We start from the raw sequence: 15,989 nt of genomic DNA, 5'->3' as shown, positions 1-15,989 counted from the left end.
CACAGAGAGAAATTAGAAATATAAAAAAAATTTTAAACCCTTCTTCTTTAAACCCTAAATTACCAAGCCAATTAAATAATTTATGACAGAGCCAATATGGTAAAATGATTGAGACTGTGACTTTTGTGGTTAGATAGCCCTTGGCTTTGAATTGTATGACCTGAACAAGTATATCAGTTTCTGTAGGCCTATTTCACCATGTGCAAGTTGGAAAAAATAATACCTTTTTAATAAAATTAATGGAGTTAATATAAATAAAGTGTTTGCTAAGGGGTCTGGCACATAGTATGCCTTCAGATGGTAGCTCTTATGTAAATTATTTTTTTAAATTGACTACTTTAAGTGGAATTAGGCCTCTACCTTTCCAGAAGTTATCTTCAGATAACCTTGTTACTTTTACGTAAATAATTTTTCAAATAATCATATAGGATACAGGGAGGACACAGAATTTACAACAAAAAGTTCTAGGATATAATGATATTATTAAATGTACCTAACTTTTATCTCAGGAGATTATTTTTTATAGTCTTCTATAAGGTTATGGAGGACTGAAGCCAAAGATAGTATGATCTGGGCCAGAAAAATTATGCATGTTTATTAAGTGTTGTTGCTATAATAATTTTATCTTAGAATACCATTCCTTTGGAATATAGAATGCTATAACATATCAACGTTTTCCCCCCTCTACTTGTTTTTAATTGCTATTTCATTAGGCTATTCATTCAATTGATTGGCATCATGAGGGCAAACAATTCATGTGCAGCCATTCAGATGGTAGCTTGACTTTATGGAACCTGAAAAGCCCAAGTCGTCCTTTCCAGACTACAATTCCACATGGTAAGGTGTATGCTTTCCAAGGAAATAAATTCTGGAGATATAGTGCCTAGAATTGAAACAGAACATGTGGTATCAGTGTGTTTGGAAGAAAGTAGTGGGATGTAGCTTCTGATTGTAAATACCTCTTTATACCTCCTTCAAATTCCCACATTATACTCCAAACTTTCTGTACTCGCCCCTCCCCTATCTATTCACTTTCTCACTTTGTGATACTTATATAGAGAGCTTTCCAACCAAAACTGAATGATGGATGGTTGATATATCTGAAGCACAGGAGATAATTTAGAAAATTTGGCCAGTTTTAAGGGTTAAGGAGATAGTGAGAATGACACCATATAGACCTGACTTTCAGACCTAATTCCTAAACTGGTTTATAGTTTGTCATTTTCTAGACTCTCTCACTCACCTCTGTTTCTACCATCTGATTCCATTAAATTATGAAAACCATGGTTTTCATTGTAGATTGTATTTCTTATTATCTTCCTTATCAAAAGGATGTATTTAAGGTTTATATTGTACCTGTCTACCTAACTGGGCAGAATAAAAAGTTCAAATGTATGAATGTCTTTTATTCAGATGACCATATTATTTCTTAAAATATTGGTAGTGATCTGAGTTCCATGTTTACATTATACCAATAGTTGTTTATAAAAATAGGTTAAAACCTAGCACTTTTTCAAACACAGTCTATTTTATAGTTTCTGAGCATTTATTATAGTGTCATTTAGAAAATTTTTAATATGATGTTTTTTTATAATGGATGACCCATAAACCACAAGATGCCCTTATGCCATCTTGGGTTGGTCTGTCTTTTTTTGTACCACATGTACCTGTTCCATTTACAAATTATTAAATTATTACAACATTTAACCTAGCAGCTTGTCTTAGGGATTACTTTGCATTTACTCACTTACTTTCAGATGCTTCATTTACAGATTGTCATTATAGAAACCTTGGGTAGGTATTTGCTATACCTCCCACTCAGATTTAAATATTTGTTTCTATGATGTGTTTACTTTTTCTCCTCTCCCTCCCCCTAAAATCCTTATGTCTTTTATTTGTGTGTAACATGATTTATTCATAAATTTTCTGTTTACTTCTATTCATCTCAAAAGTCAACTTCTATACAAGTTCTTTTTGGCTGGATTATATATTTAATACTTTCATGTGTTTCACCATATCCATATTTATCAGTTAGAGTTGTTTTCTGTATAATTAGCCCTAAACAATATGGGAAATGAGGCACTGATCCCCATGCAGTTGAAAATCTACATATGTATAACTTTTGACTCCTCCAAAATACATCTAATAATGGCATACTGTTGACTAGAAGCCTTATGATAAACAGAGTCAATTAATACATATTTTGTATGTTACATGTATCATATACTGTATTCTTATAATAAAGTAAGCTGGAGAAAAGGAAAAGAAAAGAAAATCATAGAAAGAAGAGATACATTTGTGTACTGTATTTATCTTAAAAAATCTATTCTTTTGAATTGCTAGGTATTTATCTTGAGAGAGAGAGTGAGGGAGGGAGGGGCAGAGAGACAAAGGAGAGAGAGAATCCTAAGCAAGCTCTGTGCTGTTAGTACATAGCTTGACTTGGGGCTCAATCCCACACATCATGAGATCATGATATTAATTTTATTAAAAATTTGCAATTTCGTTAATATTCAATTTGAAGTATTTTGTAATTTTCCTTTGACATGAGTCACACATTTGTTTTCTAATTTCTAAAAATGTGTTTTGTTATAGATTTGGAAATTAACTGTAATCTGAGAATGTGGCGTGATACTAGCTCTGCAAAATTTACTGTGATTTGCTTTATAATTATACATACACAATTAATTATCATAAAGTTCCAAGTATGCTTGAAAAGAACACATTTCCTAACACAAAGGTCAAACTTGAAATTGTGTTTGCTTTGTATTTTAAATCTTTGTTAAGTTTTTATTGTTTGATATTTAATTTTGAGAGAGGTAAGTTAAAATTCTATTATTATGGATTTTCCCCTGAAACTCTGTTCATTTCTGCTTTATAGACTTTAAAAATTAGTTAGGTCAAGGTGGTTAATAGTATTAATCAGATCCTCTGATTTTACTAATACTTGAGTATTTCCTTCCATTTCTATTTTTTGGAACACCTTGAGAAGAATGGGTATTAACTCTGTTTTAAATGTCTGGTAGAATTACCCAAGGAAGCCATCTGGTCCAGGGCTCTTATTTGTCAGGAGATTTTTGATTTCTGATTCAATTTCTTCACTAGTTTGGATCTGTTCAGATTTTCTTTTTCTTCCCGTTTGAGTTTTGGTTGTGTGTGGGTGTTTATGAATTTGTCCATTTCTTCCAGGCTGCCTAGTTTGTTGGCATATAATTTTTCATAGTATTCCCTGATAATTGCTTGTATTTCTGAGGGATTGGTTGTAATAAATCCATTTTCATTCGTGATTTTGTCTATTTGGGTGCTCCTTCTTTTCTTTTTGAGAAGCCTGGCTAGAGGTTTAACAATTTTGTTTATTTTTTAAAACTGACTCTTGGTTTCATTGATGTGTTCAACAGTTTTTTTTTTTTTTAATTCTGTATTGTTTATATCTGCCCTGATCTTTATTATTTCTCTTCTTCTGCTGTGTTTGGGGTGTTCTTGCTGCTCTGCTTCTAGTTTCTTTAGATGTGCTGTTAGATTTTGTATTTGCACTTTTTCTAGTGTCTTGAGATGGGCTTGGATTGCAATGTGTTTTCCTCTTAGGACTTCCTTTGCTGGATTCCAAAGAGTTTGGGTTGTTTTATTTTCATTTGTTTCCATATATTTTAAAATTTCTTCTCTAGTTGCCTGATTGGCCCATTCATTCTTTAGTAGGGTGTCGTTTATCCTCCATGTTTTTGGAGGTTTTCCAGACTTTTTTCTGTGGTTGATTTCATGTTTCATAGCATTGTGATCTGAAGGTGTGCAAAGTGTGATCTCAATTCTTTTATATCTGTTGAGGATTTCTTTGTATGTGGTCTGTCTTGGAGAATATACCATGTGCACTCAAGAAGAAAGTGAATTCTATAGTTTTGGGATGTAGAGACATAAATATATGTCAACTCAATCTGGTCCAATGTATCATTCAGGGCCATTGTTTCTTTAGTGATTTTCTGTCTAGTTGATCTATCCAATGCTGGAAGTGGAGTATTAAAGTCCCCTGCAATTAGCACTTTCTTATCAATAAGATTGCTTATGTTTGTGATTGTTTTATATATTTGAGTGCTTCCAAATTTGCTGCATAGACATTTATAATTGTCAGCTCTTTCTGATGGAGAGACCCTATAATTAATATATAATGCCCTTCTTCATCTCTTGTTACTGCCTTTACTTTAAAGTTCAGTTTGTCCGACATAAGTATGGCTCCTCCAACTTTCTTTTGACTTCCAGTAGCATGGTAGATATTTCTCCATCCCCTCACTTTCAATCTGAAGGTGTCCTCAGGTCTAAAATGAGTCTCTTGTAGACAGCAAATAGATAGATCTTGTTTTTTTATCCATTCTGATACCCTATGTCTTTTGATTGGAGCATTTAGTCCATTTACATTCAGTTATTATTGAAAAATATGGGCTTAGAGTCATTGTGTTCTCTGTAGGATTTATGCTTGTAGTGGTATCTCTGGTACCTTGTGTTCCTTGCAACATTTCCCTCATAGAGTCCCCTTAGGATTTCTTATAGGGTTGGTTTAGTGGTGATGAATTTCTTCAATTTTTGTTTATTTGGGAAAAGCTTTCTCTCTCCTTCAATTCTGAATGACAGGCTTGCTGGATAGAGGATTCTTGGCTGCATATTTTTTCTGTTCATCATATTGAAGATATCCTGCCATTCCTTTCTGGCCTGCGAAGTTTCAGTAGATAGATCTGCTACTACTCTTATATGTCTACCTTTGTATTGTTAAGGCCCATATATCCCTAGCTGCTTTCAGAATTCTCTCATTATCCTTTTATTTTGCCAGTTTCACTATGATGTGTTAGGTAGAAGATGCCGATTCAAGTTACATCTGAGAGGAATTCTCTGTGCCTCTTGGATTTCACTGTCTGTTTCCTTCCCCAGATTGGAGAAGTTCTCAGCTATGACTTGTTCAAGTATTCCTTCAACACCTTTGTCTCTCTTCTTTTTCTTCTGGAATTCCTATGTTACGGATTTTGTTCCATTTGATTGCATCACTCAGTTCTCGAATTCTCCTTTTGTGCTCCTGAATCAATTTATCTCTTTTTTTCTCAGTTTCCTTTTTTTCTGTAATTTTATCTTCTAATTCACCTATTCTCCTCTCTGCCTCTTCAATCTGCACAGTGGCTGCCTCCATTTTATTTTGCACCTCATTTATAGCATTTTTAAATTCATCATAAATATTTTTAAGATCCATGATCTTTGCAGCAATGGAATCTTTGCTGTCTTCTATGCCTCTTTCAAACTCAGCGATTAATTTTATGACTATTGCTCTTNTTTTATTTTGCCAGTTTCACTATGATGTGTTAGGTAGAAGATGCCGATTCAAGTTACATCTGAGAGGAATTCTCTGTGCCTCTTGGATTTCACTGTCTGTTTCCTTCCCCAGATTGGAGAAGTTCTCAGCTATGACTTGTTCAAGTATTCCTTCAACACCTTTGTCTCTCTTCTTTTTCTTCTGGAATTCCTATGTTACGGATTTTGTTCCATTTGATTGCATCACTCAGTTCTCGAATTCTCCTTTTGTGCTCCTGAATCAATTTATCTCTTTTTTTCTCAGTTTCCTTTTTTTCTGTAATTTTATCTTCTAATTCACCTATTCTCCTCTCTGCCTCTTCAATCTGCACAGTGGCTGCCTCCATTTTATTTTGCACCTCATTTATAGCATTTTTAAATTCATCATAAATATTTTTAAGATCCATGATCTTTGCAGCAATGGAATCTTTGCTGTCTTCTATGCCTCTTTCAAACTCAGCGATTAATTTTATGACTATTGCTCTTAATTCTTGTTCAGTTATGTTGCTTATATCTGTTTTGATCAATTCTTTAGCTGTCACTTCTTCCTGGAATTCCTTTTGTGGAGACGTCTTCCATTTCATCATTTTGACTAGCGTTCTGTCTCTTGCAAGTTTTAAAAGCTTGTTATGTGCTCTGCACCTGCAAGTACTGCTGTATTAAAGGAGGCTCATACACTGTCCAGGGCCTGGCCATTCAGGAAGTGTTTTTGAAGGGTGTCACTTGCTCTATATTGTTGTGACTTTGGTTATTTTATTTCCCTACTCGTAGTGATGTACTAGACTCCCCACCATGTGTGCTTTGGTTTGTGTCTTGTATTAACCCTGTAATGGAAAAAAGACAAACAGACAAACAGGGAACGTGAATGTGCAAACACACAAAGAAATCAAACAAGCTAGCAAACAGACCAAAAAAACCCAAACCCAACAATAAACAATAAATAAAAGACAGTCCTAAAGCATAAAATGAGAAATCCCAGCCACAAATAAAAAGCAGGGTGGAGGCGGTGCTGATGGAAGAACATATACAAAGAGGAAATGAAAGAGGTGGGGATAAGTAGAAAATGAACACTGACCAGGCATAGAGACTAAAAGGCTTAATCCAGAGAGAGAAAAAGGAGAATATGGAAGGAGGCGAGGAGAAAGAAATGAAGATAATATTACCTAGAGAAACTACATGGCCTTATTATTCCAGAGAGAGAGAGAGAGAGAAAACAAAGTAATGAAGGAGGTGTAGAACATGCATTAAAAGGATGGATTAAATACATCTGTTTAAGCAATCCAATAACCAGAGTAACCAGCCTAGAGGAGAGGAGGTAAGAAAAGGAAGAATATATCTGAATAACAAGAATTCACCAAGGGTTAATCCAGGCAATGCAGCAGTGCTGGAGGAGGGAACCATCTGTTTCTGCAACATCTATTCAGCTCCTGCAGATAAGAAGCTACCCAGTGCAGATGGGCATGGTTTGGTGTAGGCAAGTCCTGTCTCTACTGTGGGCTCAGTGAACCAATCCATGAGGCCCTGACTTGGTGGTTGTGGAGAGAAAATTGGTGACACCCCACCCCAGTCCCTTCTCCATGGACCGGGTGTCCCAAATCACTCCTTTGGACCTGGCCTCACTGTACCGCAGGCACAGACAAGGTGGGCCATCTCCTATGCTCATGTCCAACTGCGTTTCAAGCTCCCATTCCATGCCTGTTAATGATGCCACCCAAAATGTAATCCCATGAGCCGCAGCACTTCAGCACAGGACTGTGCCCTTGTGGTACCACTGAACGCGGAGGGTACTCCCCTCGTCCCCAGGCACAGGAACAGGGGAACCAGCCCCGGTCCAAAGAAAGCTTCACAGTTAGAAATGGGATGATAGAACCCCTCTCCATCCTGGTCTGAGGTTTTTCTCTTATCCAGATACAATCCTACTTTTCCCCAGCTAGCTGCTCTTTCTCTTCCCTTTGTCCCTCGACAGAAGGGGATCCTTCCCCTCCACACCTCCGTGTTCCAGCCCCCCCTTTTTTTTTTATCTCCCTCAGTTCCCAATCACACACTTATGAGTCTGCCTTCCTAATAGGCTCTGTCTTCTTTCCTCCCAGATTCATGGAGTTCAGAGTCCTTTGGCTTCAGCTCTTCTTTGAGAGATGCGGGTGGAAAGTACAGAGCCCCCTACTTCTCCGCCATGTTGAACCCATGACCTTACCTTCCTTTATCTAAAAATTCCTCTCTTTTTTGCTTTTATTCTTGAAGAACATTTTTGATGTATTTAAATTCCTGGGTTGACAGTTTGTATGTGTGTGCTTGTTTTTAAGGTGCCGAACACTTTTAAAATGTTCCACTGTTTTCTGCTTTACAGTGTTTCTAAATGAGAATGTGTGGTGTTTTGACTTTTGATTCCCTTGTATATAATTTGTCATTTCCCATGGCTACTTTCAAAATTTTTATAACTTTTATTTTCAACAATTTGATTATAATATGCCTAGATTTTTTCCTTCAAATTCATTCTGTTTAAGAGTTACAGAGCTTCTTACATTTAGAAATTTATATCTTTCACAAAATTGGGGAAACTTTCAGCCTTTTATTTCTTTCAAATGTGTTTTTCTGTTCCATCCTCTCTCTACCTCTCTTTCTGGAACACTAGTTACATGTCTGGTAGAATTTTTGGTATTATCCCACATGTTTCTGGTTTTCCATTTTTGTTGTTGTTGTTGTTAATCACTTTTTATCTGCATTTCAAATTGGATAGTTTCCATTGATCTTTTTCCTCTATAATCTTCATTTCCTAAACTGGGAAGCCATATCTAGATTCATTATTTTGCTACAAATCAGTATTTTCTATGTTATAGAAGTAAGCTTTGTCTGAAACACAGATTATTGGACAGTAGTGGGAAAAGAGGGAAGCTTTTCTTCTAGGAGTTTTATGGCTTTAGGTCTCTCATTTGAGACTTTTATCCATCTGCAGTTTATTTCTATATATGGTATGAGAAAGTGGCATAGTTTTATTCTTTTGCATGTAGCTGTTCAGTTTTCCTAACACCATTTTTTGAAGAAAATTGTTATCTTCCCATTGGATGTTCTTGCCTCTTTTGTCATAGATTGACCATATAAACATGGTTTGTTTCTGGGCATTCTATTCTCTTCCAGTGGACTATGTGTCGTGTGTGTGTGTGTGTGTACCATGTTTTCATTATTACAACTATTACATTGTAATTGTATTACAACTATTACATTATTACAACTATTACAACTAGTAAATCTTGAAATCTGGAATTGTGATACCTCTAGCTTTGTTCTTCTTTCTCAAGACTGCTTTGGCTATTTGGGGTCTTTTGTGGTTCCATACGAATTTTAGGATTGTTTGTTCTAGTTTGGGGAAAATGCTATTGGCATTTTGATAGGAATTGCATTGAATTTGTTGATAGATCTGGGTAGCATGGATATTTTAATGATATTCTGTCAATACATACGCATGGGATATCTCTCTATTTGTGTTGTCTTTAATTTCTTTTATCACTGTTTTATAGTTTTCAGAGTATAGCCTTTCACCTCCTTGGTTATGCTTATCCCTAGATATTTCATACTTTTCAGTCCAATTGTAAGTGGGATTGTTTTTTTTTTTTTTTTAGTTTTCTTTGTTAGTTAGTTTTTAGTGTGTAGAAAAGCAACAGATATTTTCATATTAATTTTGTATCCCAAAACATTACTGCATTAAGTTATTCTAACAATTTTCTTCTTGTTTGACTGCTGGAACTAAGACTTCCAGTATTATGTTAAAAAGTAGCAAGATTGGACATCCGTGTCTTGTCCTGATCTGAAAGGAAAAGCTCTGTTTTTCACCATTGAGTATGATGTTACCTGCAGATTTTGTTATATATTACTTTTATAATGTTGAGGTACGTTCCATCTAAACTCATTTTGCTAAGAGTTTTCATCATGAACGGATGTTGAATTTTATCAAATACTTTTTGCACATCTATTGGGATAATCTTATTACTTTTATCCTTCATTTTGTTAATGTGATGTGTCACATTGAGTGTTTTGCATATAATGAATCATCCTTCCATCCTTGGAATAAATTTCACTTGATGATGGTGAATGATCCTTTTAATGTGTTGCTAATGCAGTTTGTTAATATTTTGTTAAGAAGTTTTGTATCTGTGTTCATCAGGGTTCTTGCCCTGTAGTTTTCTGTTTAGTAGTGTCTTTGGTTTTGTTATCAGGATATTGTTGACCTCATAAAGTGTATTTAGAGGCTTTCCCTTTTCTTCTATCTTTTGGAACAGTTTGAGAAGAATAGATATTCACTCTTCTTCAAATGTTTGGTGAATTCACCTGTGAATCAGTCTGGATGTGGACTTTTGTTTGTTGGAAACTTTTTGATTATCTGTTGAATTTCATTACTACTAAATGGTCTGTTTAGATTTTCTATTTCTTCCTGATTCATTTTTGTAAGTTTCTATGTTTCTAGGAAGTTATTTATTTCTTCCAGGTTGTCCAGTTTGTTGACATATAATTTATGTAGTAGTTTCTTATAATCCTTTGCATTTTTCTTCAATGTCAGTTGTTACTTATCCTTCTTCATTTCTGATTTTGCTTATTTGGGCCCACTTTCTTTTTTGTTTGTTTGTTTTTGATGAGTCTGGCTAAAAGTTTATCAACTCTGTTTATCTTTTTTAAAAAAACTCTTCATTGAGTTTTCTATTGACTTTTTAGTATTTATTTCTGGTATTATCTTTCCTTCTACTCACTTTGGGCTTTATGTTTTTTCATTTTTATCTATCATCTATCTATCTATCTCTCTATCATCTATCTATCTATTTAAGTTTATTTATTTGTTTTGAAAGAAAATGAAAGAGAGAGAGCACAGGAGGGGCAGAGAGAGGGAGAGACAGAGAATCCCAAGCAGGCTCTGCACTGTCAGCACAGAACCCGATGTGGGGCTTGAACTCATGAACCATGAGATCATGACCTGAGCTGAAATCAGGAGTCAGATGCTTAACCGACTGAACCACCTAGGCGCCAGGCTTTGTTTTTATTTTCTAGTTATTTTAGGTTTATGGTTAGATTGTTTATATGAGATTTTTCTTGTTGATTGAGGTAGATCTGTACTGCTCTAAATTTTCCACTTAAAACTACTTTCACTCCCTTAAAGATTTGGACCACTATATTTTTATTTTTATTCTTCTCCATTTATTTTTAAAATTTCTATTTGATTTCTTCATTGACCCATTGGTTCTTAGTAGCACATTGGTTAGCCTCCATCTGTTTGGGTTTTTTTCCACATTTTTCTCTTGTTCTGATTTTGTAGTTTCATACTGTTAATGGTCAGAAAGGATGTTTGATATGATTCCAGTAATCTTAAATTTATTGAGACTTGTCTTGTGGCCTAACATGTGGTCTGTCCTGGAGATGTTTCTTGTATACTTGAATAGAATATATATTTTGTTGGTTTTGGATGTTCTATATATTTCTGTTAAGTCATTCAAAATACCATTTCCTTATTGATTTTCTGCCTGATCTGTCCACTGACGTAAGTGGTGTGTTATAGACCTTTACTATTATTGTATTACTGTAAATTTCTCCCTTTATGTCTTTTTTTTTTTTAAAGTTCTCAGTTTATTAATCCTCTCATGGAAAATCTGCAAAAGCACCAGACAGTCACTGCAGAATCTTTACTCCTTCTGTTGTCCAATCTCCAGCTCACTTTTTGCCAGCACCAACATTGGCTTTTGCAGTTCCCCTGACTTTCTTCATTCTGTTCTTGCATTCCTTTCGCTGTTTTCTGGATGTCTTTTTCTTCTCATACAGGCCATGTCTTGCAAGTCTATGTTTGGGTTCATTTTTCTTTGCATAATCCAAGGAATCATAAATCATGCCAAAGCCAGTTGCCTTGCCACCTCCAAAATGGGTTCTGAATCCAAACACAAAGATGACATCTGGTGTGGTCTTGTACATTTTGGCTAGTTTTTCCCGAATCTCTGTCTTAGGTACTGTTGCCTTTCCGTGGTGAAGAACATCAATGACCATCTGTTTCCGCTGAAGTAGTCGGTTGGTCATGAACTTCCTGGTCCTGATAGTTACTGTGTCGTTCATGATGGCGGCAGAGCCTCAAGCAGCCAGGGAGGAAAAGAGCTCCCTTTATGTCTTTTAATACTTGCTTTATTTGGGTGCTGCATTGTTGACTACATAGATATTTATAATTGCTGTATCCTCTTGTTGGATTAACCTCTTTATCATTGTCTTCTTTGTCTCTTGTTACAGTTTTTGCTTTAAAGTCTATTTTGTTTATTGTATCCATTTTTTTTTACTTCTATTTGCATGGAATATCTTTTTTATCCTTTCACTTTCAGTCTGTATGTGTCTTTAGGTCTGAAGTGAGTCTTTCATAGGCAGCATATAGATGGGTTGATCTTGTATTTTTATTTATTCCACCACCCTATGTCTTTTGATGGGGGCGTTAGACCATTTACATTTAAAGTAATCACTAATAGGTATGTACTTTGCCATTTTGTTCATTGTTTTCTGGTTGTTTTTGTAGTTCTCTGTTCTTCTTCTCTTGCTCTCTTTCTTTGTGATCGACATCTTTCTTTGGTGTAATTACTGGTTTTCTTTTTATTTTTTGTGTATGTATTATAGGTTTTTTGTTTGTTGTTACCATGAGTTTCACATATAACATTCTAAGTATATAGCAGTATATATTAATTTGATAGTCACTTAAGTGTGAATACATTCTGAAAGAATTTTATTTTATCCTTCCTTTTGTATTTTATGTATATTATCATAATCATATCTTTTTATTTGTGTACTCCCTAACTAATTTTTTAGATGTAATTAAATATATTACTTTTTTCTTTTGACCCTCTAACTAGCTTTATAAGTGATTGCTCTATTATATTTGCTTTTACTCATGACATTCTTTTCCTTAGATTCATGACATTTTTTTCCCTTTAGTAATTTTCTTCTAACTATGGCTTTATCTTTTCCACTTAGAGAAGTTTCTTTTTAACATTTATTGTAAGTCCAGCTTACTGGTGATGAACCCCTTTAATTTTTCTTTGGGAAATTCTTTATTTCTCTTTCAATTCTGAATGATAACTTTGCTAGATATTATTTATTGTAGGTTTTTTTTCCTTTCAGTACTTTGAATATATCATGCCACTCGCTTCTGGCCTGCAACATTTCTGCTGAAAAATCAGTTGATAGCTTTATGGGGCTTCCCTTGTACATAAGTAGTTGCTTATTGCTTGCTGCTTTTAAAATTCTCTTCATTTTTAATTTTTGACATTTTAATTATTATGTGTCATGGTGTACACCTTTTAGATTAGTCTTGTTTGCAACTTTGCTTTCTGAACCTGGATGTCTTTTTCCTTTCCCAGGTTATTAAAGTTTTCAGCTATCATTTTTTTTCAGATAAGTTTTGTCCTCCTTTCTCTCTCTTCTTCTGGGATGCCTATAATGAGAATGCTTGTTTGTTTGATGCTGTACAAGGTATCCTTTAACCTATCCTCATTTTTTACAATTCTTTTTTCTTTTGCTGTTCAGGCTGGTTGCTTTCCAGTGCCCTTTCTTTCAGGTTACTTCTGCATCTTCTAATCTACTGTTACTTCTCTCTCGTGGATGTTTCATTTTAGTTATGGCATTCTTCAACTCTAATGATGCTTTTTATATATTTAAATTCATGTTAAAGTTCTCACTGAGTTCATGTACTTTTCTCTCCTGTGCATTCAGCATCTATATGACCATTACTTTAAACTCTTTTTCAAGTAGGTTGTTTATCTTTGTTTCATTTAGTTCTTTTTATGAGGTTTTGTCTTCCTCATTTGTTTGAAACAGATTCTTTTGTCCTCATTTTGCTTGATTTGTTTCTGTGAATTATGTGGAACATCTACTTCTAAACTTGAAGGAATGATCTTGTGTATTGCCATCCCCTGTGTAGACTGTAAGAGACTGGTGATTTTGGTTGGCTGGCTGGAGCTGTGGCTATTGTGTACTCTGGGTCCTGGGGCACTCTGTGCTGGGACCTCTCTGGTGGTATAGCTGAAGCTGAAATAGGTGTGGGCCAGGGTGACCAGAGGACTCTCCACACAGAGTGCTGTGTCACAACAGCTGAAGCTAAAGTGGGTATAAGTTGTGTTGGGGGGGTATATGGGACCCTACACATTATACACTCTAGTAGGAAGATTAGAGCTGAAGTGGGTACAAGCTGGGATGTCCCAGGGCTCTCTACACAGAGAGAACCCAGGCAGGATAATTAAAACTGAAGTGGGTACAAGATGGGGCAGAGGGCTTCTGGGGCTTTCCATGCTGAGGGTGCCCTGGCAAGATGGCTAAAGCTGAAGTTGGTGCAAGTTGGTGTATCCCAGAATGATTCATGCAGGGGGAGCCCTGGGGGGGAGACTGGAACTGAAGCAGAGTGAGAGCTGGATGCAGGGGCTAGGGGCGGTGGTCCTAGGGTTCTCCATGCAATGGGTGCCTGGTGAACTATCTGGAGTCAACATGACATGGGCCTGGAGTGTTCTGGAGTGCTTTGCACATGTATCACTTTGGCAAAAGGGCTGTAGCTGTAGTGAGCACTGATCAGGAGTATTCCAGTGTGCACACAATGGTTCTGTCTTGGTAGGATGGCTGGGGCTTTTGTGACCTACCTCACTGAGGTAGTAGGCTAGCTAGGGTGCCTGGATTCTATTCTTGTGCAAGCTATCGAAGTGCTTGTCCACTTGGAGAGAATTTCAATAGCTACCTTGCCATATGGTGGAAGTTCTACGGGTTGATCTTTTATATGCTAGTTGCTTTTTTTTTTTTAAATGTTTATTTTTGAGACAGGGACAGAGCATGAGTGTGGGAAGGGCAGAGAGAGACACACACACAGACTCTGAAGCAGGCTCCAGGCTCCAAGCTGTAAGCACAGAGCCTAACTCAGGGATCGAACCCATGAACCGTGAGATAATGACCTGAGCTGAAGTCGGACATTTAACTGACTGAGCCACTACATGTTAGTTGCTTTTTTAAATTGTGGCTTTTTTCTTTGTCCCAGGTCATCAAAGGCTGGTATGTGCTAGGGGCCCAGGGTTCGCCCAGGCGGCAGGCCAGCTATGGCACCTGAACCCTGCCCCCATCTTCACTATTAAGTTGGAGGGGGAATCATAGACAGTGGTGCTTGCCAGTTCCTCTAGCCCTAGGAGAGTTTTAGTCCCCCTCCCATTTGGCAGTGTTCTAGGGCTGGTTCCATTCTATTGTAGTTGCCCTTTAAACCATAACAAAAAATTACTTTTGATGTTTTTTTAATTTCTTTCTGGGAGAGAGAGAGAGTACAGCGTGAGCAGGGGAGGGTCAGAGAGAGAGGGAGACACAGAGTCCAAAACAGTCTCCAGGTTCTGAGCTAGCTGTTAGCACAGAGCACGACACGGGGCTCAACCCACGAATCGTGAGATCATGACCTGAGCCGAAGTCGACACTTAACCAACCGAGCCACCCAGGCGCCCCATAAATTTTTTTTCTATGCCTCACTACAGATAGTCTGCTTCTGGTCCCTTAGTTCTATCCCTCCCCACTATAGTTCACAGCATTGGGGGTGGAGTTTCCCTTTGTTTTTCCCTCTTTTGTGCTTTTCTCTCTGTGGTCTATTTTTTATATACAGAAGCTGTTCAATCGGCCCTCAGTTCTTCAGGAAGAATTGCTCTGTAAGTAGGTGTAGATTTGGTGTGTCTGTGGAGGGGATGTGTTCAGGGTCTTCCTATGTCGCGATCTTGGACTGGGACTCCCAAGGTCTATCTTACAATGCTTAATCTAGCTTCTAGAATGTCATCTGAAAAAATCTGGAAATTCTCCTTTCATAAAATGAAACCGTAATATTCTTAACTACTGCTTCATGTACCCCTACTATTCTCAACACTTCATGTCTATCACTTATTTATTTATGGTGAGATTTATTTATTTGTTTGTTTGTTTATTTATTGTTAGTTTTATATTTGTTTTGCTTAAGCTAGTAAATTTTAAGCATCTTGGTGGTTATCTCTTTTTACCCTGCCATTTAGTATAGTCCTTTGAACATAAAGAGTAGCAATAAATGCAATTTTTGATGACAATTTTTACATGACATATAAACATATTTCAATTACTGACAGTCAATGAATATAACTAAAGTTGAAAACCTTCAGCCAAAATTAATTATTGGAGATGGAAATTGAAGTAAATTATTAATTAATTTAGTTACAATTCTTTTTTACTGGAATCTGTGCACGATACTGATATGTATCGATTGAAAAACAGTAATGGTTTCATTATATATACATGTGTGTATACATACACACCTGTATACATGTATATATAGCAACTGCAAATATACTATTTTGATTTAATTAATGGCTTAGCCATTATTAGACAAGCACTGGAGGAAAAAGATATCAACTGAGGAGAATGGGTCTCTTTCCTTACAGTGCTATTTCCTTCCGTTTTCTTTATTCCTATGTGTTACCCAAACCAGTAATCACCAACCAGTTGTTCCTCCCCAGACCCACTGTTCAGGGTGAGTCCCTGAGCCAAGGTTCTCTCTTTGTAAAGCATCATGATCTACATATTATGTCAGCAATTCTTTTTTATATAGAATATAGATACTTTAAAATCTGTTTTTACAATGTGAATACTTATGACCAATATTTTAAAAAATTTCTTCA

The 15,989-nt window shown here is 36.2% G+C and overlaps 1 protein-coding gene and 1 pseudogene across 1 annotated transcript in view; one reads left to right on the top strand and one right to left on the bottom strand.

Annotated features, from left to right (window-relative positions):
- The window catches only part of LOC144242001 (syntaxin-binding protein 5-like), a 258,927-nt gene that overhangs the window by 159,535 nt on the left and 83,403 nt on the right, over window positions 1-15,989 (top strand). Inside the window, exon 8 of the mRNA XM_077776752.1 lies at window positions 714-837. Coding sequence (XP_077632878.1) covers window positions 714-837 — 124 coding nt within the window. The remainder of the gene's footprint in view (window positions 1-713; window positions 838-15,989) is intronic.
- Window positions 10,970-11,443, bottom strand: LOC144241971 (small ribosomal subunit protein eS24 pseudogene; annotated as a pseudogene).

Source organism: Crocuta crocuta, unplaced genomic scaffold, assembly GCF_008692635.1.
Source record: "Crocuta crocuta isolate KB4526 unplaced genomic scaffold, BGI_CrCroc_1.0 scaffold87, whole genome shotgun sequence".
NCBI lineage: Eukaryota > Metazoa > Chordata > Mammalia > Carnivora > Hyaenidae > Crocuta > Crocuta crocuta.
Note: the sequence above shows the minus strand (reverse complement) of the source record. Positions and strands in the feature narration are given on the sequence as shown.